Below are 27,199 nucleotides of genomic sequence, written 5' to 3'. Positions count from 1 at the left end.
CTCTATCTCAAAAAACAGCCACTCCCCCCCCCCAGAGCCCCAGATACCCATGAAACAATTCTCCATTATATCCTATGAGAATCGGTCTTCATTGGAAATAATGGCGGGCCCAGCAGACATCGTTTCCTGCTGCATGGTGCAGGGGGTTGGACTAGATGACCCTGGAGGTTCCTTCCAACTCCATGATTCTATGATTCTCTCTCCCCCCCCCCACCCCCGCTCCCGGTTTCTAATAACCCTGAAGCGGGGTGCGGGCAGCGGGCCTCCAAACCGGGGGATCCCCTGCCCCCACCTGGGGATTGGCAACCCAAACCTTGGAGGCTTCCAGGCCTCCCTCCCTCCCTTTGCTTAAGGGCGCTGGGCCATTTCATACAAGGGTGGGGCTGAAAGGGCTCTCACAGCAGCTGCCCGTTCAAGGACAACTTCTACCACAGCTATGGCTGACCCAAGGCCATGCTAGCGGGTGCAAGTGGAGGCGTGGGGAATCAAACCCGGTTCTCCCAGATAATAGCATTTGGCGGTGGTGGAGAAATACCCGAGGCCACAGAACGCGCAGAGGCGGCAGGTTAGACCGCTAGGAAATGATTTTCAAGGGTTAAAGTGACAGAGTCCAATATCCTAGATAGGCACTGTGGGGGGGGGGGGCACTGGAAGCGGAGAAGGGCGGGGGTCTTTGCTCTTAGAGGCGGTTTCCTGCTCTTCCCTTCCCCAGGACAAACTCGGCTTTTGTTTCAATGGCTGGGAGGGAACTGGTGAGTTGCAAAGAGCTCCGGGTGTGCAGAAGGGGATGGTTATGGGAGGGCGGGGTGGGGTTTGCAGTGCCAGATGCAAGGGTTGTGCCTATTCAGACCCAATGCAAGAATCCCCCCTTGCATGCACCCTTGCAGAACACAGGGGGCCTCTTTCCTCCCCCCCACCCCACCTCGCAGCTCTTGAATGAGAGCAAGAGAAGCCCCCGACCCGAGACTCGCCTGCATAACCCCGCTGGGAGATTTATTTTATGGACACCTGTTCGGGAATGCAGAATAAATAGGCCCAGGGTGGAAAGGGGGACATAGCAGGGTTTAATGGGGGTGCAAGCCGGAGCTCCAGGGATTCTCGTCGGCAGCTGAAATTGGGAGAAGGGGGTTTGCTTAAAAAGTAGCAGGCCGGTGAACTTATGAAGCTGCCTTCTACTGAATCAGCTCCTCGGTCCATCAAAGTTAGTATTGTCTACTCAGACTGGCAGCGGCTCTCCAGGGTTTCAAGCTGAGGTTTTTCACGCCTATTTGCCTGGACCCTTTTTAGTTGGACATGCTGGGGATTGAACCTGGGACCTTCTGCTTACCAAGCAGATGCTCTACCACTGAGCCACCGTCCCTCCCCGTGGTTATTCCCCATCAGGTCTTTTAAATCCCCATTCAATGCACTTCTGTCTTGTTCTGATCCAATTCCCGTTGGTGACATCCAGGTATGAGCTGATGTAATTGCTGGAACTCTCTGTCTGGGGCAGGGGTAGGGAACGTTGTCTCTCCAGATGTTTTTTTGCCTACAACTCCCATCAGCCCCAGCCATTGGCCATGCTGGCTGGGGCTAATGGGAGTTGTAGCAAAAAACATCTGGAAAGCCAACGTTCCCTACTCCTGGTTCTGGAGCAAGTAATGCTCTGTATTCATGGTGCAGGGGGGGGGGAGGAGGGAGGGAACAGTGGGAGGGCTTCTAATGTCAGATACAGTTTGGTGTAGTGGTTAAGTGCATGCTCTTATCTGGGAGAACCGGGTTTGATTCCTCACTTCTCCACTTGCACCTGCTGGAATGGCCTTGGGTCAGCCATAGCTCTGGCAGGAGTTGTTCTTGAAAGGGCAGCTGCTGTGAGAACTCTCTCCAGCCCCACCCACCTCACAGGGTGTCTGTTATGGGGGAGGAAGGTAAAGGAGATTGTAGGCCGCTCTGAGCCTTTGTCCTTGAAAGGGCAGCTGCTGTGAGAGCCCTCTCATTCCCACCCACCTCACAGGATGTCTGTTGTGGGGAAGGAAGATAAAAGAGATTGTGAGCCACTCTGAGTGGAGGGCGGAATATAAATCCAATGTCGTCGTCATCTTCTTCTTCCTGGCCCCATTGATGAACCTCCTGATGGCACCTGGGTATTTTGGCCACTTTGTGACACAGAGTGTTAGACTGGAGGGGCTATTGGCCTGATCCAACATGGCTTCTCTTATGTTCTTCAATAGCTGAGCCTCCAGGTGGAGTCTGGAGATCTCCTGGAATTGTAGCTCATCTCCAGATCACAGAGATCAATCCCCCTGGAGAAAACGGCTGCTTCGGAAGGTGGACTCTGTGCCAATATATCCTGCTGAGATCGCCCCCTTCCCAATTCCCCCCTCCCCAGACTTCATCCCCAAATTTCCAGAAGTTTCCCAAACCAGAGTTGGGAACCCTGCTCCCCCTAGAGTTTTGCATATGCCCTTCACTGTTAGCATTCAGATGCCAGCTGAAGACTTATTTTTAAAATCTTGGAACAGTCCCTTCATGCCCTGGTTTTCAACATTGTTTTATAATGTTAAAAATACCTGTTGTTTAGTTTAGATCATTTTACATTATTTGTGAGCCACCCTGAGTGCTGTTTTTTAAAGTGGAAGGGTGGCGTGTGAGTAATAATAATTCTATTTATTTTATTTAAAATGTGTAAAGGGATATTTAGAAGGGACAAGCACCTTTCCAGAAGCTCGGTGGTGAACTGCTGGCATCCGTTTTTCTTGCTTTTCTGGCAGAAACTTATTCATTCTGCTTGCCATTCATTCTGCTTTGCTTCCCCCCCACATTCATTCCTTCATTTGATTTGATTTATTGCCCACCCTCCCGGCATGCAGGCTCAGGACAGTTTACATCAAGGTATCGTGCCATCCAACAATTAAAACAAGTTAAAATTATTATAAACAGCTAAATGACTAAGAATAGTCTAGACATAAAACCAGATTGCAAGAGAATAAATAGAAGAAGAAGAAGAAGAAGAAGAAGAAGAAGAAGAAGAAGAAGATGATGATGATGATGATGATGATGATGATGATGATTATATTGGATTTATATCCCGCCCTCTACTCCGAAGAGTCTCAGAGCGGCTCACAATCTCCTTTACCTTCCTCCCTCACAACAGACACCCTGTGAGGTGGGTGGGGCTGGAGAGGGCTCTCACAGCAGCTGCCCTTTCAAGGACAGAGGCTCAGAGCAGCCTACAATCTCCTTTCCCTTCCTCCCCCATAACAGACACCTTGTGAGGTGGGTGGGGCTGGAGAGGGCTCTCACAGCAGCTGCCCTTTTAAGGACAACCTCTGCCAGAGCTATGGCTGACCCAAGGCCGTGCTAGTAGGTGCAAGTGGAGGAGTGGGGAATCAAACCCGATTCTCCCAGATAAGAGTCCTCACACTTAACCACTACACCAAACTGACTCTCCAGGGCGCAGGAAAAGCACACTCACACTCTTTGTGAACAGATACATATATTACTGAAACCACATATAAATATACGGTTATGCTCCCAGAACAGCAGCTGGAAACAAACGCAATCACGGAAAGAGTCTGAAAGTAAAAAAGTCCATCTATTCACGTCTGTAGGGCTGTGACCAGTGTTCCCTCTAAGCTGAGTTAGCATGAGCTAGCTCACAAATTTTTAGCTTCCAGCTCCAATGTTTTTGTTTTAGCTCAGGAAAAACGGAGCACACTAATTAATGCAGTAGCTCACAACTTTAATGCCAGTCGCTCATAAAGTAGAATTTTTGCTCACAAGACTCTGCGACTTAGAGTCTGTGACCTCTGCTCTTGTGTGAAATTTATGTCCTCTTACCTTCCGTGCTGCCACAAAGAAATCCAAAACTTCCACTGGAGAGAAAATGGGACCATACTCCTAGGTAATATCATGGTTTCAATCCTTCATCAGCCTGATCTCTCCACAAAAACTGCTTCACAGAGCCACAGAGAAAATACTTTAACTGGGGTCAATGCATTCCTTAGCTGCTCTGCACTCGGCTCTAAAGGCTTCATATGTTTATATATATATATATATATAGAGAGAGAGAGTCTTCATGACTCAAGTTGGCTTACAAATTACTGTCTAAAACATACAAAATAAAATGTCAAATAACCCCCTTATAAAATGCCTATATGAACTAGCTGAAGCTCTAGCACAGAGGTGGCCAAACTGTGGCTCAGGAGCCACTTGTGACTCTTTCACACATGTTGTGTGGCTCTCAAAGCCCCCAACACCCTGTGAGTCAGCTTGGAGAAAACAATCTCCTTAAATCACCCCAATGAAAACTGCATTTGAAGTTGCTTTCTTTCCACCTCTCTCCTTGTCAAGCATTGATATTTCACAATAATCAAGCTTTTGTTCTTTAATCAAAAGTTGTTTTATTGTAAAACTCCATAGCTTGCTCCAAGGACGGACTCCTTGGAAGTAATGGCGTACAAAGTATTGAATAGTATCTTATAGGCAAACTTCAAAAGGCTGGGTTACAGATAACTTCAAAAGAATAACATAAAGATGTAAATTAAGTTGCGGGTTCAAAGGCTACTCACTAGTATCTCTTTTATGGCTAAGGAATGTTAGCTAACAAAAGCATCTCCCTTTCTCACACATTCTCTGAGAGCTGATAAGACCTGGCTGTGTGAATCTGGGGGAGAGGCATTCTACACCGTTAATGCAAGGTTACGCTAAACATCCTGAGTCCAGATGGATTTATTATGCATCCATTGGAAAGGATAGAAGGGACGGGGGAAGAAGAAAGGGGAGAAAACAAAAGTGAGGCTCTGCTTTATCTCTGGCCTGTTTACTAAGCGTATTTAGAAATAGCATGCTTGACACTCCTCCCCATTGATTTTCCTGCCTGCCTGCCCTGAAATGGCTGACATTCATGTCTTGTGTCTCTCAAATATCTGACGTTTATTCTTTGTGGCTCTTACATTAAGCAAGTTTGGTCACCCCAGCTGTAGCAGATGTAATAGCTTTGTAGGCAATCTAAATATTGAGGTTGGGGGGAACAGTAAGTACAGCCCTATAACTGTTGTTGGTTGAAGAAATTAAGATTCAAAGGCAAGTATTTAACATAGGTAGCAGATAATTTGATTGAGTGTGTGTGTGGAGGAATGTGTTCAGAAAAATAAATCACTGTTATTTAAGGCACACAGCTAAAAAACGGAACCCTGAAAGGGTTTCCCAAAGAATCATGGAAGCCAATCTAGAATGGCCTGGTTTTGTAATTTAGAATTTTGTAATTTAAGGAGAGGGACGGTGGCTCACTGGTAGAGCATCTGCTTGGTAAGCAGAAGGTCCCTGGTTCAATCTCTGGCATCTCCAACTAAAAAGGGTCCAGGCAAATAGGCGTGAAAAACCTCAGCTTGAGACCCTGGAGAGCCGCTGCCAGTCTGAGAAGACAGTACTGACTTTGATGGACTGAGGGTCTGATTCAGTAGAAGGCAGCTTCCTATGTTCAGATATATATATATATATGTATGTTCAGAATAATGATCTTAAACCTGGTCTAAAAACCACAAGATGCCCTTTTGTTCTGATCCACCCTGGTAATTCTCTCGTTTCTCCTGAGCCTATGAAGGTTTGGATGTTCAGTGGTATACCTCCGTTCTATTTTACTTCCCATCTGACTATCTGTGTCTCTCCTTCCCCCACAGAAAGAAGCCTGTCTTCATAACCTAGTGACGAAAGACATCGTTGCACAGTCAGAAATGCAGAGCTGGGTCAGAGGATGTGGGCCGGAGACCAGTTCCCAGGCGGTGGCCCTGGCCGAAGGTTTCCTCCTGGGTCAGGCAGAGGAGAAGAGGCAGGCAGTGCAGGTGAAGGGATTCCCTCCAGATATGTCCAATTCAAACAACGATATCTGGCTTTATCCTAAGGGTTCCCTGCCAGACATCTGTCCAAAAGTTAATCATCCAAATGGGAGATTTCATGGCCTCCTTCAGCAGCCTCTTCTTCTGGAGAATTTCCTATCCCTCCAGATAACTTTCCAGGTCTGCTGCTGGAAGGGGGCGGAGTCTGGGAGTGGGGCAGGATCCATTCCTTGGCCTCTTTTCCATTCCCTCTCCCTCGCTGCTGTTTCAGATGTGGCTACCATCCCTGAAGAAAGAAGCAACATTCCCTGAGGCGGAAGAAGCTTCCTTGGGGCAAGGGCTGAGTGGGCAGGCTCGGGAGCATTCCCCAAATGCCCCTTCCTGTGGTAAGGTGTCTCTCTTCCTGGATGTGTTTGGTGCACTCTGTGAGGCTGATGGGTAGAGAGTTCAGGTCAGGAAAATAATCGCATACCTGTTCACACAACACAGAGCTAATTTGTGGCACTCGATGTCCACTAAGTGTGATGTCTGTCGAAGGGAGTCAGACACATTATTTGAAAGCAATTCCTCCGATTAATTAAAATATTCGTATCTCAACTTCCTTCCATAAGAGGAACTCTAGGTGGCTCAAAAGAGAAAAGGTAGACAAACCTGGGGTGAGTTATTCAACCAGGTGAATAAAGGGAGCCTCGACGTTCTGGGGTAGCAGAGCTCTAAAAACTAGTTCCTAGGGGCCTATAATCATGGAAAAAATTGGTTTCTTATAGAAGATATTGGATTTATATCCCACCCTCCACTCAAAATCTCAGAGTGGCTCAAAATCCCACAACAGACACCCTGTGAGGTGGGTGAGGCTGAGAGGGCTTTCCTTTATGCTGCCCTTTCAGGGACAGCTCTGCCAGAGCTATGGCTAACCCAAGGCCATTCCAGCAGCTACAAGTGGAGGAGCAGGGAATCAAACCTGGTTCTCCCGGATAAGAGTCCGTGCACTTAACCACTACGCCAAATAGGGGCATCTGGTAGGCTGATGTGGGGAATAGGAATGCCAGGCTGTGGACTCTCGGATGGGTCTTGGGCAGATGTGGTGTCATGTTGATATTGAATCTGGTTGGGAATCCAGTTGTGAAGTTAACATGCCAAGAGACACTGAAAACTCATTCATATGACCCTCAAGTCTCCAGATGTGCTGAAGTCACATCTAGGCTGAATGTGATGTGTCATGGAACACTATTTCCAAAAAAACCCCGTTTCCCTTTCCCTCAAACCAACACAGATCACAGAAGTCTGAAATATGCTGGCAGGATTTATAATCCCTGAGGCTCAAAGGAACCTGGTGCTGTGAGCAGTCAGACCTCTCCTCCCATAGATAGGCAGTTTAGCGCTTAGAGAGAACATAAGAACGTAAGAGAAGTCATCTTGGATCTGGCCAATGGCCCATTCATTCCAACGCTCTGTGTCACACAGTGGCAAAACAAAAAGTGCCATCAGGAGATCCATCAGTGGGGCCAGGACACTAGAAGCCCTCCCACTGTTGCCCCCCCCACAAGCACCAAGAATACAGAGCATCACTGCCCCAGACAGAGTGTTTCATTAATACAATAGCCACTGATGGACCTCTGCTCCATGTTTATCCAATCCTCTCTTGAAGCTGTCTATGCTTGTAGCTGCCACCATCTCCTGTGGCAGTCAATTCCATGTGTTAATTACCCTTAGGATGAAGAAGCACTTCCTTTTATCCATTCTAACCCGACTGCTCAGCAATTTCATTGAATGTCCACAAGTGTGAGAAAGGGAGAAAAGTTCTTTCTCTACTTTCTTTATCCCATGCATAATCTTGTAAGCCTCTGTCATGTTACCCCCTCAGTTGACGTTTCTTCAAGCTGAAGAGCCTCAAGCGCTTTAACCTTTCCTCATAGGGAAAGTGTTGCAATCTTTTAATCATTCTAGCTGCCCTTTTCTGCACTTTTTCCAATGCTGTAATACCTTTTTCAAGGTGTGGTGACCAGAATTGTACACAGTATTCTTAAGATAACCACCCCTCTTTAATGTCACCCCAAAATCATATGTGCAGGGCATTGCCTGGCCTAAAATATAACAAAAAGTGGGTCCCAGCCAGGGAAGAGCCTGGGAAAGGATTTTGATCAGTAGATCATGGTGCTAATGACCACACCATGGAGGGATGCATCATTAAAGAATAATGAGGGCTCCCAATGCCTCCCCTTGGACTGATCTCATCAAACCCTGCGCCTCATTTCCCCATGACCATTTCCCCTAATTATGTAACAAATTACCCTATTTAGAAAACCTGGTAGATTTTTCCATCCGTTATTCACAAGGTCATCAAGAAACAATGTCTATAGTCTAGTTCAAGTAAACTCATCTAGCCTCTCCTAAATCATTGCTTCATCTCTGGAATAATCATCACATTATTGGTTTTGGGACAAACATGTCAGGGAACATTTTCCCTATAACTGTAGCACAGTACTCATGGCAGTGAGCATGTATTCTAGGACCCATAGGTACACCCCTGCTTGTGTGTGGGCCTTCTCTTCTCTGTAAAACGCCTCCTATTTTGCAGCTGCCTCCATGGACCTCGCTCTGCTAGACTGGTCACTATCACCTTTCCAAAATCACTTTCTCCTTGCTCTTCCCTGACTTCCTCTTAGTTAGCTTAGTTAGTACTGTGTGCAGTTCTGGTCGCCGCACCTCAAAAAGGATATTATAACATTGGAGAAAGTCCAGAAAAGGGCAACTAGAATGATTAAAGGGCTGGAACACTTTCCCTATGAAGAAAGGTTGAAACGCTTGGGACTCTTTAGCTTGGAGAAACATCGACTGCAGGGTGACATGATAGAGGTTTACAAGATAATGCATGGTATGGAGAAAGTAGAGAAAGGAGTACTTTTCTCCCCTTCTCACAATACAAGAACTCGTGCGCATTCGATGAAATTGCTGAGCAGACAGGTTAAAACGGATAAAAGGAAGTACTTCTTCACCCAAAGGGTGATTAACATGTGGAATTCACTGCCACAGGAGGTGGTGGCGGCCACAAGCATAGCCACCTTCAAGAGGGGTTTAGATAAAAATATGGAGCAGAGGTCCATCAGTGGCTATTAGCCACAGTGTGTGTGTATATATAAAAATTGTTTGCCACTGTGTGACACAGAGTGTTGGACTGGATGGGCCATTGGCCTGATCCAACATGGCTTCTCTTATGTTCTTAGCTTATGTGCTTTTCAGTGTACGATTGTGTGTGTGTTTTACTCAATTATTCTTATTTCAATAAGGGAAAATATCCCTGTAAACATTGTTGGAGAACCCAGTTACCAGCCTTTTGCTGTGTCTCCATTAAATCTGATTTTCCCCACTAATTAGGAGACTGCCAGTTTGGGTAACACTGCTTTTCCTCTGCCTCTCCCAGAATGTAGTAAAAAGTGTTTAAAAACTTCTTGAGTGTACACAGGGTGAGATTTCACAACAGTGCATGAAGCAGCGAACAAACAAGCAAATACCCTTCTTTCCTCTGTCTCAGTAACAGGCAATGGAGAGATGCTGTTGAGCCATCATCTTTTCAGTGATATGGAAATGGCTGCTGCACCTCCAGTCAAGGTAGGAGAGATGAGTAGGGTATAGCCTGGGTCCCCCCTCCTTTCTCAGGGGGGCTTTTGCTCCTGCAGTTTCTATAAGGCATCTGGGCAAGAGATCTTCTGAACGCCATTCCCTTTACCCATCCCATTTATTCCCTTACCCATTTATTCCCTTACACCCTGTACCTTCCCAGACTACTCCCTTCCAGTGTCCACTCTCTGCCTACCATGATCTCTGATGTGAGGATCTGCTTTTTCTTTCAGCGTCTCTTTTCCTTTGAGGAGGTGTCCGTTGATTTCACTGAGGCAGAGTGGGCCCTGCTGGATCCCAGACAAAGAACTCTGTACAGGAAAGTCATGCTGGAGAACTATAGGAATGTGGCCTTTCTGGGTAAGGATCTTTCATAGGTACCTAAGGTGAGAATTGCTGCCATTGAGATGAGTCATGAATCAAAATATTGAGAAGATGAAGAGGAAGACGATGATGATATTGGATTTATATCCCGCCCTATACTCTGAATCTCAGAGTGGTCACAATCTCCTTTACCTTCCCCCACCCTACAATAGACAACCTGTGAGGTAGGTGGGGCTGAGAGAGCTCTCACAGCAGCTGCCCTTTCAAGGACAACTCCTGTGAGAGCAGTGGCTGATCCAAGGCCATTCCAGCAGGAGCAAGTGGAGGAGTGGGGAATCAAACCCGGTTCTTCCAGATAAGAGCCCGCATGCTTAACCACTACACCAGAGGTTCCCAAACTTATTTGGCCTAATGCCCCCTTTTCAGAAAAAAAGTTACACAGCGCCCCCTTGGAAATCTACCTTCAGGAAGTGGACTAAAAGATGCAATGACATATTTGCACACAGATTAAACAAAGATGTTGTAAAGAAGACACTTTGAAGCTTGAAATTCTAAAATTATTTTATAAAATCAACCATAGTAACATTCCCATACACAGAGAATTTTTGAAATTTCTTTATAATTATTATCCACCCTCCCCTTGTCAGCTCCAACTAACGCAATGGGAAGGTGCCACCGCCCAGCCGCTTTCAACCTAAAAGCAGCAGGCAGCGGTAAAAGAAGCAAGCGCAGGCAATGTTTGCCCTGCGTAGGAAAGCAGCAGCGTGGCAGCACTGCCTGGAGCTCTCCTAGCTTGCCTGCTGGCTGGCGCAATCGTGCCACAGGGGAAGGGGGAGTAAGGGGGTGCCCAGCAGCCCCCTGGAAGGGTGGCACTCTAGGCGGTCACTTACCCACATACTCCCATGTGCTGGCCCTGCAGAAGCAGGGTTGCCACTTTCTGGAAATCAGGGAAATGGAAATTGGTCGGGGAAATTGTGGTTAAAATATATTCAAGTAGTGGATTTTTGACCTGCTGCTGCAAGAGCATGATCTGTTCTTAGGCCAACTGGAATAGAGAAGTAGCAGAATACAAGTAAAACTTAATGATGCCCTTCCCCAGTTTCACCTTTTTCTCAGCTCCACCCCCAGCAACCAGCCTAATGTGTTTGTTAAGCTCTGTCCCTGCATGATTTCCAAGGTCTGCCTGTAGCATTGGCAAAGCAAGGCTAGTTGAAACGTTTAGCAATATACAAACTTTAAACATCTGTTTTCATCCCTACCTGCTAGTACTGCATTTAATTTACATATAAAAATAAGCATGTTTTTGGGTCATGCTTGTGTATGGAATGGACATTTTATCTCCTGCTAAATCCAGCACAGAGTTGCAAATGAGTTTTGCCACTGTTGGGTTTCACAAACAACTAGCACTTTCTACTCTGCACCATGCAAAGTAAATTTTGCGAATGTGATTGTTCCGGCTGAAGTTTACAGAGTACCAGCTCTCTCACCCTTTTTCCTGACTTCTCCCATGGATAAAGGTTGCAAATGAGGGTTGTCTGCTTCTCTAGATTGCAGAAACTCCACCTCCTTTCTTGCTGATCTGCTCATCTGGTTCCAGAAAGTGAAAGTGAAACTTTCCCAGCTTTGGAAAGTTTTTACTTGTTAGCATTCAGAGTTTACTTGAGTTGAAGTTTGCATCTTGGTGTAATTTTTGGTGCAGTTGCAAAACAGATGTTGCTGCAGTTAATGTTGAAAGAAGCTGATATTAAATCTCTTACTTTGACAAATATTTTTGCAGTTGAGAGTTGTGTAGTTGTAGAGTAGAACGTTTCATTAAGTCTTGCATTAATGCAACACAACCTATTCATTTTTTAACTTGTGGTTATATTTGAATGGTGGTCAGGGAAATTGACAAATGTTGGTCAGGGAAAGTCAGGGAAATGAAAAATAAAATTTTAGTGGCAACCCTGAGAAGACACTCTGACTGATTTCCCACTCATCTTACGCCACTCCCAAGCTCCTCTGATTTCACACTACCTGCCCTGGGGCTGCAGCTAGCTTCGGCTTTTTCGCGCTGCAAACAGAAACCTCTAAAACCCAGTTTGTGGCACGAAAAAGCAGACGCCAGCTGCAGCTCTGGGGCAAATAGTGTGAAATCAGAGGGAAGCCCCGCTGAGGAGTTTGAGAGCCTCATAAGATGAGTGGGAAATCGGTCTCTGTGTCTGGGGCATTGTGGTTGGCTGAAATCAACAGAAGCAACCACCTGGTAACCAGAGGACTGTAAGAAGCTTGACACTCTGCAGAAAACCTTGTGAGGAGCAAGCTACAGGTTGAAGCTCTTCAGAGAAGTTTGTGTAATTGCCTCAGTGCTTCCACTGTCCTGACTTGAACTGTATTGCTGAGAGAGAAACTGCAAGCAACCTTGAGAAGCTGCTAGCTATAGCAAGTATTGGCTAGGATAGACTAATAAGGTTTTTTGTTTCTGTCTTTGTTTGTCTGTCTTGTAAATAAACTGCATCCTTCTTATATTTTAATTGGAAAGAGTTCTAGTCCTCATTACTAGTCTAATTGGATGAAATCGCACTAAGTAGCGGACAAAAAGGAACCCTCTATTTTTGTTAATTGGAACATTTCTCTAAATTAGAAATTCTGGACCCCTCCCAGAAACATGATGTTTTGACACCTCCCACCTTCTTCTCTCCTTTCCTCTCCTCTTATCCCTTTATGCTTCCACTGCCCCCTTATTTTTATTCACCGTCCCCCAATTTCACCCAAGGCTACTACTGCCCCCCTGGATCATTCCAGTGCCCCCCCCAGGGGGCAATATGGCCCACTTTGGGAAACACTGCACTACACCAAACTGGCTCTCGACTGCTCAGCACTCAGTACACCATCTTGAGGCCTTCCTGCCACTTGGGGAGGGGCTGTGGCTCAGTGGCAGAGCATCTGCTTAGCATCCAGAGGGTCCCAGCTTCTGCCTAAGATCCTGGAGAGTTCCTTCCAGATTGAGTAGACAAGACTGACTGCAATGCACCATGGGTCTGATTCAGTATGAGGCAGCTTCCTGTGTTCAGGTGTGCATACTTTCCCAGGGGCTACTGAGGCCAATGCTGTAGCCATCACTCAAGCCAGAAAAGGTGTCCTGGCCTGAGACAAAGGGGATGAGAGGTCCTCTGGAAGGGGCCAAAACCTCATTTCTCTGCTGCCAGCCTTTAGAATGCACCCACAAGGAGAGTACACACAAGTGAAGCAGAACTCTTTTAAAATATATATATAAAGGTTTGTTAAGGATTTTAAAATAAGACATCACTAAACAGCACACTTTCTGCAGCTCAACAGCAGAAAAACAAGAAAACCTAATTGTTGGATCTAATACATGTACAACTTGGTATTAGATGGCCTCTCTTGTTGCAACATAATTATTCCAACTATAGTATAGCTAGAGCCAGTTTGGTGTAGTGTTGAACTGTGCAGATTTTTATCTGGGAGAACTGGGTTTGATTCCCCACTCCTCTACTTGCAGCTGCTGGAATGACCTTGGGTCAGCCATAACTCTCTCAGAGTTGTTTTTGAAAGGGCAGCTTCTCTCAGCCCCACCCACCTCACAGAGTGTCTGTTGTGAAGGAGGAAGATAAAGGAGATTGTGGGCCACTCTGAGATTCAGAGTGGAGGGTGGGATATAAATCCAATATAATCATCATCATCTTCTTCTTCGTCTTCTCCTTCTCTTCTCCTCTTCCTTCTCTCTGTGTAAAATTATTCATTGTGATGAAGCCAAAAAATATCAAGGTGTACTAGCATGGCATGGCTTCCCTCTGGTCTGTACCTGTTTTATACTTTTTACCTCTCTAGGGACAGATGGTCCTAGTGACCCAATCAATCTTCATCCTTGAGGGAACTTTCTGGGGGCTGTCAGCACCCTCATATTCCTCTCCCTTCCAGGCTACACAGCTTAATACAGGTTCTCACAGCTAACATATTACCACATTCTAGAGCCTGGCCTTGAAAAAGATAAAGTTGTCAGTTGTTGAGAAATTCTAATCACGAACCCCTGCAATTAGGAAAAGGCCACCTAATAATCACGTTAACCCTTGGGGGAACTAGGGTGCTTTGCCTCACAGATCCATTCACCTTCTACGTGACCATGGTGCCATCCTTTAAAAAAAAAATTTACTCTTAAATTTCTTTTCTTCCCCATATAAGAATGATCACTTTCCTTCTCTTTCTCTCTCTTTCTTCTCCCTCTGAAAGAAGCCAGAAGTATAAGAGAGACTTTGGTGGGGACGGGGAACAACCTCACATCTGAACAAAGGCTAAAGAGTTTCTCAAGAGGATCCCAAAACCATATTTCCTTCCCAGATGAACTGGCTGAGAGTGAGTATCCATAATGGTTTACAAGAGAGAGAGGTCTTATGGGGGTTTAAAATCTGGAGTCTCAGAAACTCCTTTTTGAGGAGGCGAGGTTATCTTTAAATACTAGATATTCTGGGGAATGGTGGACGGGTGGTTAAAATCAGCCAAGCCAGACAAGGCCAAAGGGCCATCAGTCCTTTCCTACTGTAGTCAAATAGATGCCTTTGGAGCTTACGAGCCCTCCCAGATGCTGACAGGATCGCTTTCTTTATTACAGCAAAGGATGATCAGAGGAATGAGGAGGGTGTAGAATTTCATCAGCCAATGCCAGATAAAGTTAAAAATGAAGACTTTAAAGAAAACGTAAGGAATCAAGACAGACTTGAGGAAAAGAAAGGTGAATGGATGGTTGAGAAGAGCGATCGCGGAGAGTGTAGTTTGTATTTTTCAAAGGACAGAATAATAAAAGCAAGTAAATCCATGCAATATGAAAAGTACTTCAGAAATAGATCACAGCTCCGTCTACATCAAAGAGTACACAGAAGCGAGAAACTTTTCGAATGGCCAGATTGCAGAAGGAGATACAGTGAGAGGGGAAAACTTCAGCAGCATCAGAGCACACACACAGGGGAGAAACCTTTTGAATGCCCAGAGTGTGGAAAGAGATTCAGTCGCAGTGGCCATCTTCAACAGCATCAGAGAACTCACACAGGGGATAAACCTTTTGAATGCACGGAGTGTGGAAAGAAATTTAGCGAGAATGGCAGTCTTCAAAAGCATCAGAGAACTCACACAGGGGAGAAACCATTTCAATGCTCAGAGTGTGGAAAGAGATTCAGTCGGAGTGGCACTCTTCAGTACCATCAGAGAATTCACACGGGGGAGAAACCTTTTGAATGCTCAGAGTGTGGAAAGAGATTCAGTGGAAGTTGGGGTCTTCAACAGCATCAGAGAACTCACACAGGGGAGAAACCATTTCAGTGCTCAGAGTGTGGAAAAAGATTCAATCAGAGTGGCATTCTACAACAGCATCAGAGAACCCACACAAGGGAGAAACCTTTTGAATGCTCAGAGTGTGGAAAGAGACTCAGTTGCATGGGCAGTCTTCAGGAGCACCAAAGAACCCACACAGGGGAGAAACCTTTTGAATGCTCAGAGTGTGGAAAGAGATTTAGTGGGAGTGGCAGTCTTCAAAGTCATCAAAGAACCCACACAGGTGAGAAACCTTTTGAATGCTCAGAGTGTGGAAAGAGATTCCGTCAGAGTGGCACTCTTCAACAGCATCAGAGAACCCACACAGGGGAGAAACCTTTTGAATGCTCAGAGTGCGGAAAGAGATTTGGTCAGCATGGTAGTCTTTTACTTCATCAGAGAACTCACACAGGGGAGAAACCTTTTGAATGCTCAGATTGTGGAAAGAGATTCAGTGGGAGTGGCAGTCTTCAGAGTCATCAGATAACTCACACAGGGGAGAAACCATTCGAATGTTCAGAGTGTAAAAAGAGATTCAGTAGAAATGGCCATCTTCAACAGCATCAGAGAACTCACACAGGAGAAAAACCTTTTCAGTGCTCAGAATGTGGAAAGAAATTCTGTTGGAGTAGTGCTCTTCGAAGGCATCTAAGAACCCACACAGGGGAGAAATCTTTTGGATATGCTGATTGTGAAAAGAGATTAATTTGGAGTGGCCATCTTCTACAGCATTGGAAAACCCAGACGGGACAAACCTTTTGATTGCTCAGTGTGTGGAAAGAGATTCAGGTGGAATGACACTCTTCAAAGGCATCTGAGAGGTGACACATGAGAGAAATCCATCAAGGAACCCACACAAGGTACAAAGTTTGTACCTTGTACAAAGGTACAAAGTTTGAGTCCATTGGCACCTTTAAGACCAACATAGTTTAATTAAGGTATAAGCTTTCATGTGCAAGCACACTTCTTCAACTATCTGATGAAGTGTGCTTGCACACAAAAGCTTATGCCTTGAATTAAACTTCGTTGATCATAAAGGTTCCACTGGACTCAAAGTTTATACTGCTAGTTGAGATCAACATGGCTACCCACCTGAATCTAACTTCAAGGCAAAACCATGTAACTGCTTAGCCCATAAAAAGAGCTTTTCTCCTATTTCACACCTAAATGACTACCAAAGACCATACAAAGCGTTGAAAAGATGTAAAAAGCTTGAATCTACACAGAAATCTTATGCCTCAAATCTTACTTTCATGTTCTTCTGAGAATCTGTGTAAGGGTGAAACGTTCCTATAGCTAGTTCTGATTATGTTCTTCAAACGCCCAGGTGTCAGAAGTTCAGAAAGACTGAGAACTTATTACACAAAGGAGGGACTTTTTAGTGTTTCTGTCCTCTATGAAGCTCGCTACTTCAGGTTATCTTCCAATCTCACTCTGGTCTCTTCAAAACTGTCAAACATAGTTCCTTTTCCAATTCCATGAATAAGTAGACAAGTTGTGGATAACATATATCTGCAACCTCTCCGATCCTGATATAAACATATCGTGACCAGCCAGCATTCTTAATTCACAAGTATTTTTATCTGGTGAGCAGTTGTTGTATAGAGGCATTTTTCAACCCTAATCCCTCCTCAGCCTGCTATAAACTTTTGGGTGTCACCGCTTTGAAGCCCAAGGGGTTTAGGCTATAGGATTTATTTGGGTTGAAAAGAAGAGCTTGTCCAACAACACAGTAAATTCTAAGGAGTCAAAACTTCCCCCCCTTCTCACATCATCCAGTATTGTAGAAATGAATCAGTATCCAGGGAGTTGGCAGGTGAGCCTTGTGGGGCACAAATTCCCCAATCTCAGTTGTCTTTACCTCATCTCTAGATGAGGAGGAGAAGTAAGATTCCCTCCTCCTGCTCTGATTACCTCTATCACTACCTCCCTTTTCCATGTGCTGGAAATGACCTGGACTAACTTCTGGACCAAGACTTACTCCCCACCTCTACTTCCTCAGAGCCCTCCCTTGAATTCCTCCTTTGAGATCATGCCTTTATGGTGCAAACTGAGAAATTCTGTTTCCATCTCCCTTTTGAGAGAGATATCTGCGTTAGGGTTGCTAACAGGCCTGAAAGGGGAGGGATATCCTGCCACACCTTCATGTGATATATTCATAATGTGGGTCAGTTAAGTGCAAGAGCCAGAGTGTTGGCTTATGGTTTGGTGGATCTGCGTTCGAATCCACAGTAGGCCTGGAAGGTCTCTGGATGTCCTTCAGCCAGTCACACTTTCAGACTCGCAGACCTTGCAAGATAGTTGTCAGGATTAAATCTTTTGTGGGGGAGGTGTCTTCGAAGAGATGTGCTTAATAGGTACAGAAATGGGTATCCGAAGAGATAAAGAGCATCCCATAATGCCTCTGTTAAAGGGATAGCACACCTTTTCCCTCCAGGCAGTTGGTAACCGTAGAATCAAACTGAGATGAGGAAAAGTCTCAGCTAATTAAATATATTATTTGTATCAGGTAAATCAGACTTTGTGGTTTCTGTGCTTTGTGTGTTTTTTTTAAATGAGTTGGGCTTCATTAAATGTGTCAAAGTTTAGTGTGGCATGTCTTCTTTCAATGGTATATAAAGTTCTAAATAAGAAATCCTCTTCTGGACACTTGAGATTCATACTTTGGGCCAAGACTAATCCCCATAAGTGAACCTAACCCAGTTTGTTCCCAGGCTCAGGGTGGGTTATAACAGAATAAAATACAATATATCAGTAAAACGTTAAAAACCATAAAAAATTGGAGGATGGTAGAAGACAGGAGGGCCTGGTGTGACTTTGTCCATGGGGTCGCAAAAAATCAGACTCGACTGTGCAACCGAACAACAAAAAAACCATTAAAATTTCTCAGTAATAAATATTTATTTATATTTACATCATATTTATATCCCACCCATTCTATACAGACTCAACGTGCATAACAATATAGAACGATAAGAAGGTGATCGCTCCTTAGTCTGTTCATCGATATTGTAGATCTAACTCAGTTCAATTTACATTGTTCATGAGCAGTTAAAGGACATATCTGGTCTAACTGTGGCTGGTGGGGGCCGATCTATCAAGTGTCCGCAGTCTTAGCTAAAAGCCTGGCAAAAGAGCTCCATCTTTCAGGCCCTGTGGAACTGTAGTAAGTCCCGCAGGGCCCTGATCTCTATGTGGAGCTCATTCCACCTGGTCAGGGCCATAGTTGAGAAGACCCTGGCCTTCGTAGAGGCCACGCTGACCTCTTTTGGGCCAGGGACTACCAGCTGATCTTAAAGCCCTTCATGGGACATATTCATGATGTGGGTCAGTTAAGTTCAAGAGCCATAGAGCTAGGTTATGGTTTGGTGGCTCTGAGTTCAAATCCACAGGGGAGGGATATCCTACCACACCTTCATGTGATATATTCATAATGTGGTTCAGTTAAGTGCAAGAGCCAGAGTGCTAGCGTATGGTTTGGTGGCTCTGCGTTCAAATCCACAATAGGCCTGGAAAGTCCTTGGATGTCCTTTAGCCAGTCACACTTTCAGACTCGCAAACCTTGGAAGATAGTTGTACGAATAAAATCTTTGTGGGGGAGGCATCTTCGAAGATATATGCTTGATAGGTACAGAAATCTCAGGACTCCCATCTGTATTTATTTACTACTGGGAATCTTCAAGGAATTGTGGGATGTATCACATTTGTCCCTCCTCTATTTCTTATTTCCCTTTCCTGAAAGACTCCGTAACACCTCCTCTTTTTATGCTTCCTTCTCCCCTTCCTAACCAACAGCCAACCTATGTTTATCTGCCCCTCTGTCTTTAGCTTTCCCACTCCCCCACCCTGAAAATCCTCTACCTTGGACAACTATGGCCCAGTTGTGTGATGCTGGCCACTGGGCCAAGTCAACCTGCATGGTAGAGAGCCCTCAAGGTCTTGGAGGGCCACCTCTCTTCCCCCTCCTCCAGCACTCTTTCCTCTTTTCCTTGTCTCAGCAACCTGCATATTTCCTCACCTTTCCTTGCTTCATCTTCTGCTTCTCAGCCATTCACCAACCTGTCTTTTATCTGCTCCCCATCTTCAGCTATATTTGTTCTTTATTAATTTCAGTTGTAACTTGCCTTTCTCCTTTGTGGGGAGCAAAGTAACACACATTTTTTCCTGCGCTTCTTTGTTTAGCTTCACAACAACTCTGTGTGGTAGGATAAGCTGAAAGTATGTGACTGGTCCAAAGCTTCAAGGTTTTGGAATTGACATTCAAAGCCTTACGTGGCCTGGGACCGACATACCTGCAGGACCGCTTCTCCCCATATAGACCCTGGAGATTGTTGTGATCTGCCACGCAACACCTTACATAAGAACACAAGAGAAGCCATGCTGGATCAGGCCAATGGCCCATCCTGTCCAATACTGTGTCACGCAGTGGTCAAAAAACCAGGTGACATCAGGAGGTCCATCAGTGGGGCCAGGACACTAGAAGGCCTCCCACTGTGCCCCCCCAAGCACCAAGAATACAGAGCATCACTGCCCCAGACGACTAGTTCCAACAATACACTGTGGCTAATAGCCAGTGATGGACCTCTGCTCCATATGTTTATCCAATCCCCTCTTGAAGCTGGCTATGCTGGCAGTCACCACCACCTCCTGTGGTAGTGAATTCGTTAATCACCCTTTGGGTGAAGAAGTATTTCCTTTTATCAGTTCTAACCCGACTGCTCAGCAATTTCATTGCATGTCCACGAGTTCTAGTATTGTGGGAAAGGGAGAAAAGGACTTCTTTCTCTACCTTCTTTATCCCATGTACAAACTTGTAAACCTCTATCGTGTTACCCCTCAGTTGACATTTCTCCAAGCTAAAGAGCCCCAAGCGTTTTAACCTTTCTTCATAGGGAAAGCGTTCTAACTCTTGAATCATTCTAGTTGCCCTTTCCTGCACTTTCCCCAGTGCTGTAATATCTTTTTTGTAGTGCAGTGACCAGAATTGTACACCTTCTAACCATCCCTGGCCTGACGGACATCCAACTTGCCTCGACCAGGGCCAGGGCTTTTTCGGCCCCGGCCTGGTGGAATCAGCTCCCCATGGAGATCCAGGCCCTACCCGATTTGTTACCATTCTGTAGGGCCTGCAAGACGGAGCTATTCCACCGGGGCATCCTGTTCCATCTGCGATTTCATCTGCTTGATAATTTTAATTATCATTATTCCATTCTTGGGTCGATAGCTGTTTTTAATCTGTAGAATGTGCCCTTGCCCGCTATGATGTATTCTGTTTTATTGTTTCCTGGTTTATTAATTTTATTGCGCTATTTCTGGTTTTTAATCTGAAGGTTTTTAATTGATACTTAATTTATATTGGGATCCGCCCTGAGCTTGCCTACAGGAAAGGGTGGAATATAAGCCTACAAAAATAAAAATAAATAAAATACATAATAAATAAATTGTACTGCAAGATGGGAACTTGAACCTGGGTCTCTGAGACAGCCATACTCTGAAGCTCTAACCGATACACCACACTGAGTGCTGTTGATCAGGATTAAACAACAAAACTTGGAAGATAATGCTATATGGAACAAATACAGGAAAAGCCAAAGCGGTCGCACCCATCAATTACTAATGTCCTACGATATCTTATCTCAATAAATGAATTTGTGTTGTATATAATCACATTCTTATACTAGTGTTCTCATCCTTTAGTCATAAAATCCAAGTCATATTGGCAAATCCCTGCATCCTGATTTGCTGGAATCGCTGGGAATGTACTGCACCAGCTATTGGCTGACGCTCTGTCACCACTTCCCACTACCATTGGGTAGCTTCTCTGTCACTCGCCCACCACCGGGCATGTCAGGCAAGAACCCCATCAGAAGGCCACTGACCTTTGAGTGAGACAGTTCTATGCTGAGACGTTCTCCTGTGAGCTTGCTGATCAGTGCTGCCTCTCCTCAGGGCTCTGTCTGTCTTCCTCCTCATTTTTCTTTCACTCCTTTCTCCCTCTCTTTTTTCTACCTTCCCCTTCTTTCTCTCATTCTTTCTCTGTTTTCAGTATTTTTTATTTCATTCTGTTTGTCTACCTTCCTCCCTTTAATCCACACAAACAGTAGCACTTAACATCTCTTCAACTGACAAGGAATGTTTGTTCACAGCAGGGAGGGGCCACTTCAAAGGGAGGAAAAGGAAGGCTTACTATGGCTTTCTTCACAGTGTCAGCTGCCTGATGCTACCAGCCATTTCCTCCCAGGGAACCCCTGTTGCCAGTCTCCAGGTGTTTGGTTCCTCCTCCCCACCACCACTGTGAAGAAAGACTGCCCGTTTCCCATGTAGAGGCTGTTGGGTTGCCAGCTCCAGGTTAGGAAATTCTAGATGGCAGAGATCACCTCCCTCTGAGGTGTGTGTGTGTGGGGGGGATTAATGCCTTCACTTGGGTGGGTGGGAAGACAGCATGGCTGGGGAGGCTCTTGCCCAGTGGCCTTTAGTGCTACCTTTCCAGGTTGCAGGGAAATTCCTAAGGTATCAATATAGGCCTCTGAGAAAGAGGCCTTTCCTCTTGGTGAACCAGTGTTGCCAATCTCCAGGTGAAGGCTGGATATCTCTCAGAATTACAACTGCTATCCAGATGGATGGCAGAGATCAGCTCCCTTTAGGTGGGGGGGGAGAGTGAATGCCTTCACTTGGGTGGGTGGAAAGACAGCAAGGCTGGTGGGGGCAGTTGCCCAGAGGCCTTTAGTGCTGCCTTTCCAGGCTGCAGGGAAATTCCTAAGGTATCAATACAGGCCTCTGAGAAACAGGTCTTTCCTCCTGTAGAACCAGTGTTGCCAATCTCCAGGTGAGGGCTGGAGATCATTCAAAATTACTACTGCTATCCAGGTTGGTGGGAAATTCCTGGAGATTCTGTGGTGGAGTTTGAGGAGGGCATACGACTTAGGGCATCAGAGTGGGGTCTGCCAGACACAAGTTCTTGCTGTGGAAGCTCTGGGTAATTTTGGACTCACAGACTTCCAGACAAACTTGCCTCCCAGAGTTGTTATTCAGATCAAAGAAGGGAGAGGAGAATGTTGTAAACTGCTTTGGTCTCCCCCACACTGTGAAGAAAGACTCTTTTTCCTTTGTAGAAGCTGCAGGGAAGGGGAAGGTGATGGAAACCTGAAGTCAGAGGGGCAGATTGAGGGATGGTTCCACCAGGGTGTTAGCTACCCTATGCCTGACTGCTTGCTACTGTTCAACAGCAGCCACCCCATGATAGCCATTGTGGCACAGGAGTTAGAACTTCAGAGTGGGATCTGTCAGATCAAAGTTTTGGCTGTGGAAGCTAACTGGATGATTTTGGACCAGTCACAGACATCCAGCCTAACTTACCTCACAGGGTTGTTCAGATCACATGGAGGAGAGGAGAATGATGTAAACTGCTTGGTCCTCCCCCCCACTGTGAAGAAAGATTGCCATTTTTCCTATGGAGAAGCTGCAGTAAGGGGGAAGGGAATGGAAACCTGAAGTCAGACGGGGCAGATAACTCTAGGTTAGGAAATTTCTGGAGATTTAAAGGTTGGGGCCTAGAGAGGGTGGGGTTTGAGGGGGGATAGGACCTCAGACAGGTACAATGCCATTTCCTCCTGGGAACCACTGGAGATCACTCAGATTTACAGTTCCTCTCTAGATGGCAGAGATCAGCTTCCCTCGAGGTGTGTGTGGGGAGTCAGTGCCTTCACTTGGGTGGGTAGGCACTGACTCACCCAGAGCCTCCTTCTAGAGCACGTTGTAATTTTTTTGTCACAACGGGCCTTACTCCTAGTACATATATAAATTACAATGTTATACAGCAATTCAATGCAACAGGGTACCAATCCTATTCATATGACCATTTATACAGACAAAGTCCTTAAGCTGATATTTTGCACATTCCTCTGAGTCTTCAAAAACAGTCAAAGAGAATTCATTCAAACAGGAAATGACTTCAAGTTTCAGAATCAAAAGTCTCCCAAGTAGTCCTCTTTTCTAAATTTGGCAATGATAATTTCACCCTTTAAATGGTAGACACAGGAGGCTTCAATATTTAGTCCCACCCAACGAACCTGTTGACTTTTAAATCTGTTTCCCAAATGTTTTATTCAGAATGGGACCATCATCATCAGACAGTGCGGGGAGGGAGGGGAGGGAAATGTCTGCTGGGCACTCCATTATTCCCTAGGAAGACTGATTCCCATAGGGAATAATGGAGAATTGATCCCCAGGGGGGCTTTTTTTAGGTAGAGGCACCACATTTGCAGCATAGCATCTAGTGCCTCTCCTCAAAATACCTTCCAAGTTTCAAAAGGATTGAACTAGGGGGTCCATTTCTAAGAGCCCCCAAAGAAGGTGCCCCCATCCTTCATTATTTCCTATGGAACGAAGGCATTTAAAAGGTGTGCAGTCCCTTTCAATGTGATGGCCAGAACTTCCTTTGGAGTTCAGTTGTGCTTGTCACAACCTTGCTCCTGGCTCCACCCCCAAAGTCCCCAGAGATTTCTTGAATTGGACTTGGCAACCCTAAGGGGAATTGATCTCTGAGGTCTGGAAATGAGCTATATTTCTGGGAGATCCCCAGGTCCCACCGGGAGGCTGGCATCCGGCACCCTCGCTGACCTGCATTGGGCAATCTGGTTGAAGAGGGAGAGGGGACGACACATTTTTTCTTTCCTTTGCAGCGCTGAAAGGGTTAAACCCACAGAGTTGTTTGCTGGAGAGGCCGAGCGGGGGGGGGGCGGGGGTCGGAAAGGCGCTTTTCCGGGGAAGCGGGGGGGGGGGAAGTGTTGCTTTTGAATGTGGAAGGAGAACGGGAAGGGCTTCCGAGAAACAGCAGCACCCAGATTGCAGGAAGGTTTCCTTCCATGTGAGTTATTGGGGGAGAAGCTTTGAGATCGCAGGCGGGAGGTTGGGATCCTTTCTTTCCTTTTCCATGTAACTTTTCAGCCTACAAGCCATACGTCGAATAATTTTATTCATTGACATATTAGGCCACACACCATGGTTTTGCAGAGTAGGAACTCATTTGCATATTAAGCCACATCCCCTAACACCAAGCCAGCCGGAACTGCGTTCCTGCTAAAAAAGCCCTGATTTTATAAATAATTTGCAACTGCATAGGTAAATTTGGCTAGATCACTTGTGCCCCCCCCTTTTTAAATCTTGCCTGATAGTAGTCTAGGGTTGTCAAGTCCAATTCAAGAAATACCTGGGGAGACTTTGGGGTGGAGCCAGGAGACTTTGAGGGTGGAGCCAAAAGAATTTGGGGGTTGATCCAGAAGAATTTGGGGGTGGATCCAGAAGCAAGGTTGTGACGAGCATAATTGAACTCCAAAGGGAGTTCTGGCCATCGTGTTTAAAGGAACTGAACGTCCTTTTAAATGCCTTCCTTTCCCTGGAAATAATGAAAGATAGGGGCACCTTCTTTGGGGGCTCACAGAATTGGGCCCCCTGGTCCAATCCTTTTGAAACGTGGAGGGTATTTTGAGGAGAGGCATTGGATGCTATGCTGCAAATTTAGTGACTCTACCTCTAAAAACATGCTGTCTGGGGCTGATGGGGGTTGTAGGCAAAAAACATCTGGAGAGCTACTGTTAGCCACCCCTGCCCTATGGGAATCAGTTTCCATAGGGAATAATAGAGTGCCCAGCAGACAGTTCCCTCCCCCCCCCCCACATTTTCTGATGACCCTGAAGCGAGGGGAGGGCCTCCAAACCAAGGAATCCCCTGCCCCCACCTGGGGAGTGTCAACCCTATAGTGGACTAGTGCCATAAGGCCGGGATGATTCTCTCCCACACGGTTGTCCTAGGGTTGCAAGTGGTGGAATCTGGCAGATGACAAATTCCTGGACATTCTGGGAAAGGTGAATTTGAGGGGACAGGAAATGGAGATGGGAACAACGTCCTAGAGCAGGGATGTCATCATGTCAAACTCATTTGTTATGAGGGCGAGATTGGACATAAATGAGACCTTGTCAGGCCAAACTATGTCGTACCTATTTAAGATTAGGTAGCAGAGATAGAAATGGACACAAACACAAAGATTTTTTTTAAATAAACCTTAAAATAAAACATGCCTAAAACTTTAGTCTTAAAGGTACTTTCTTTGTATTTTTCCAATGGGATCCAGGGAACTTAGCAAAGGAAGCACAGGCTCTTTCCTTCCTTCCCCAGGGGACCAGGAGGGGGAGGAGTCTCAGCCAATAGAAGGAAGAGAGGCTTGGCTCAGTAGCTCTCCTGTGCAGCTGAGAGAGCCTGGCAATGCAAGCTCTTCCTCCCCCCCTTCCTCCCCAAGGCAGGAGCCTCAGCCAGTGGAGAAAATAGAGGCTTTGCTCTGTAGCTCTTGTGTGATTGAGCAAGCCTGGCAAAGCAAGCTGTGATGCAGAAGGACACAAGAGAGAGGGAGAAGGAAGCAGACAACAGCCAGTTTCTTGAGGGCCTGATAGGCAGGGCCGGTGCTGCTGCAAGGAGCACGGTACGCAAGCCCTGCCCCTGCTCAGGCTTCTTGCTTTGCAGGAAGCCTGATTGGGGGCGGGAAGAGCTTACCTACCACGCTCCTTGCAAGGAGTGTGGTACGCAAGCCCTGGGCCCGGCTTATCAGTGGAGAGAGGTGTGGTAGTGCCCTAGGCAGCCGCCTAGCCCGCCTACTCCCACACGCCGGCTCTGCTGATAGGAGGCCTCTGGGGGCCTGATTCAGCCCCGGGGCCGCATGTTTGACACCCCTGGCCTAGAGTATCCCTCCAATGGGACAATTTTCTCCAGCAGAACTGAGCAGTTGTAACTCTGGGAGAACTTCAGTCCCACCGGGAGGTTGTCAACCCTGTTAGGCACCAGTTTTGCACCACTCTATAAACAGAATTTGTGGGGGGGGGCAGTTATATAATTCCAGTACAAAAAGGTTAAATGTATGAATCTAGATCAAGATGGGTATAACTGTCTGCAGCAATAGAAAAGAGCAAGAGCCCAGAAGCGTTTTGAAGATGAGCAAAAATTGGTTTCCTGAGTCACTGCTCACGTTGGATGCAGTTAGAATGGGAGTTCATCTGTCCTTAGATATCAGGGGTGGCCAAACTGTGGCTCTTTCACACATGTTGTGTGGCTCTTGAAGCCCCAACTGCCCCACTGGCCGGCATTTCTCTCTTTAAATTACTTCTCCAAGCCAAGCCAGCCGGTGACTCGCTTATGACAGCCCTTATGACAGACTGAGCCTGGCCATGTGACTCGGAGAATGCATTTAAAGTTGCTTTCTTTACACTTCTCCCTTCTCCATCTTCCTTCCTTCTTTCCGCTGATTGCTCGGATGGAACCCTTGCCTAACACTTTAGATCAGGGGAGTCAAACATGTGGCCCTTGGGCCAAATCAGGCCCTCGGAGGGTACCTATCAGGCCCCCGAGCAACTGGCTCTTGTCTGCTTCCTTCTTTCTGTCTCTTGCTTCCTTCTGCATTTCAACTTGCTTTGCAAAGCTTGCTCAATCCCACAGGAACTACAGATCAAAACCTCAGTTTTCTCCATTGGTGAGGCTCCGTCTCCTCCTGGTCCCCTGAGGAAGGAAGGAAAGAGCCAGAGCTTCCTTTGCCCAGTTCCCTGGATCCCATGGGAGAAATACAAAGAAAACACCTTTAAGATCAACAGGTGTGAATGTTTTAAGCATGCTTTATTTTAAGCTTAAGATTTAGTTGTGTTTGTCTGTGTCCTTTAGAAAGTATATATCTCTGCTACCTAATCTTATGTGAACATATGTGAACATATGAAGCTGCCTTATACTGAAACAGACCCTCGGTCCATCAAAGTCAATATTGTCTACTCAGACTGGCAGCGGCTCTCCATGGTCTCAAGCTGAGGTTTTTCACACCTATTTGCCTGGATCCGTTTTAGTTGGAGATGCTGGGGATTGAACCTGGGACCTTCTGCTTACCAAGCAGATGCTCTATCACTGAGCTACCACCCTACCCTAAATAGGTACACCCACGGCCAGGCCAGGCCCGACATGGCCCAGCCCAACAAGGTCTCATTTATGTTAGATCTGGCCCTCATAACAAATGAGTTTGACACCCCTGCTTTATATCTATTGAAGAGATATATATACCAGGGATGACCAACGGTAGCTCTCCAGATGTTTTTGCCTACAACTCCCAT

The 27,199-nt window shown here is 46.0% G+C and overlaps 1 protein-coding gene across 1 annotated transcript in view; it reads left to right on the top strand.

The window, feature by feature from the left end:
* The first annotated feature begins 624 nt into the window (after positions 1-624).
* The window catches only part of LOC132571753 (zinc finger protein 91-like), an 86,865-nt gene continuing 60,290 nt past the window's right edge, over positions 625-27,199 (top strand). Inside the window, exons 1-7 of the mRNA XM_060238547.1 lie at positions 625-752; positions 5,661-5,822; positions 6,088-6,202; positions 9,349-9,425; positions 9,668-9,794; positions 13,989-14,111; positions 14,368-15,516. Of these exons, the coding sequence (XP_060094530.1) occupies positions 735-752; positions 5,661-5,822; positions 6,088-6,202; positions 9,349-9,425; positions 9,668-9,794; positions 13,989-14,111; positions 14,368-15,516 (1,771 nt within the window). The 5' untranslated portion in view covers positions 625-734. The remainder of the gene's footprint in view (positions 753-5,660; positions 5,823-6,087; positions 6,203-9,348; positions 9,426-9,667; positions 9,795-13,988; positions 14,112-14,367; positions 15,517-27,199) is intronic.

This window comes from Heteronotia binoei, chromosome 5, assembly GCF_032191835.1.
Source record: "Heteronotia binoei isolate CCM8104 ecotype False Entrance Well chromosome 5, APGP_CSIRO_Hbin_v1, whole genome shotgun sequence".
NCBI classification, from domain to species: domain Eukaryota; kingdom Metazoa; phylum Chordata; class Lepidosauria; order Squamata; family Gekkonidae; genus Heteronotia; species Heteronotia binoei.
The sequence above is the reverse complement of the archived record's forward strand: the minus strand, read 5'-3'. Positions and strand labels throughout refer to the sequence as shown.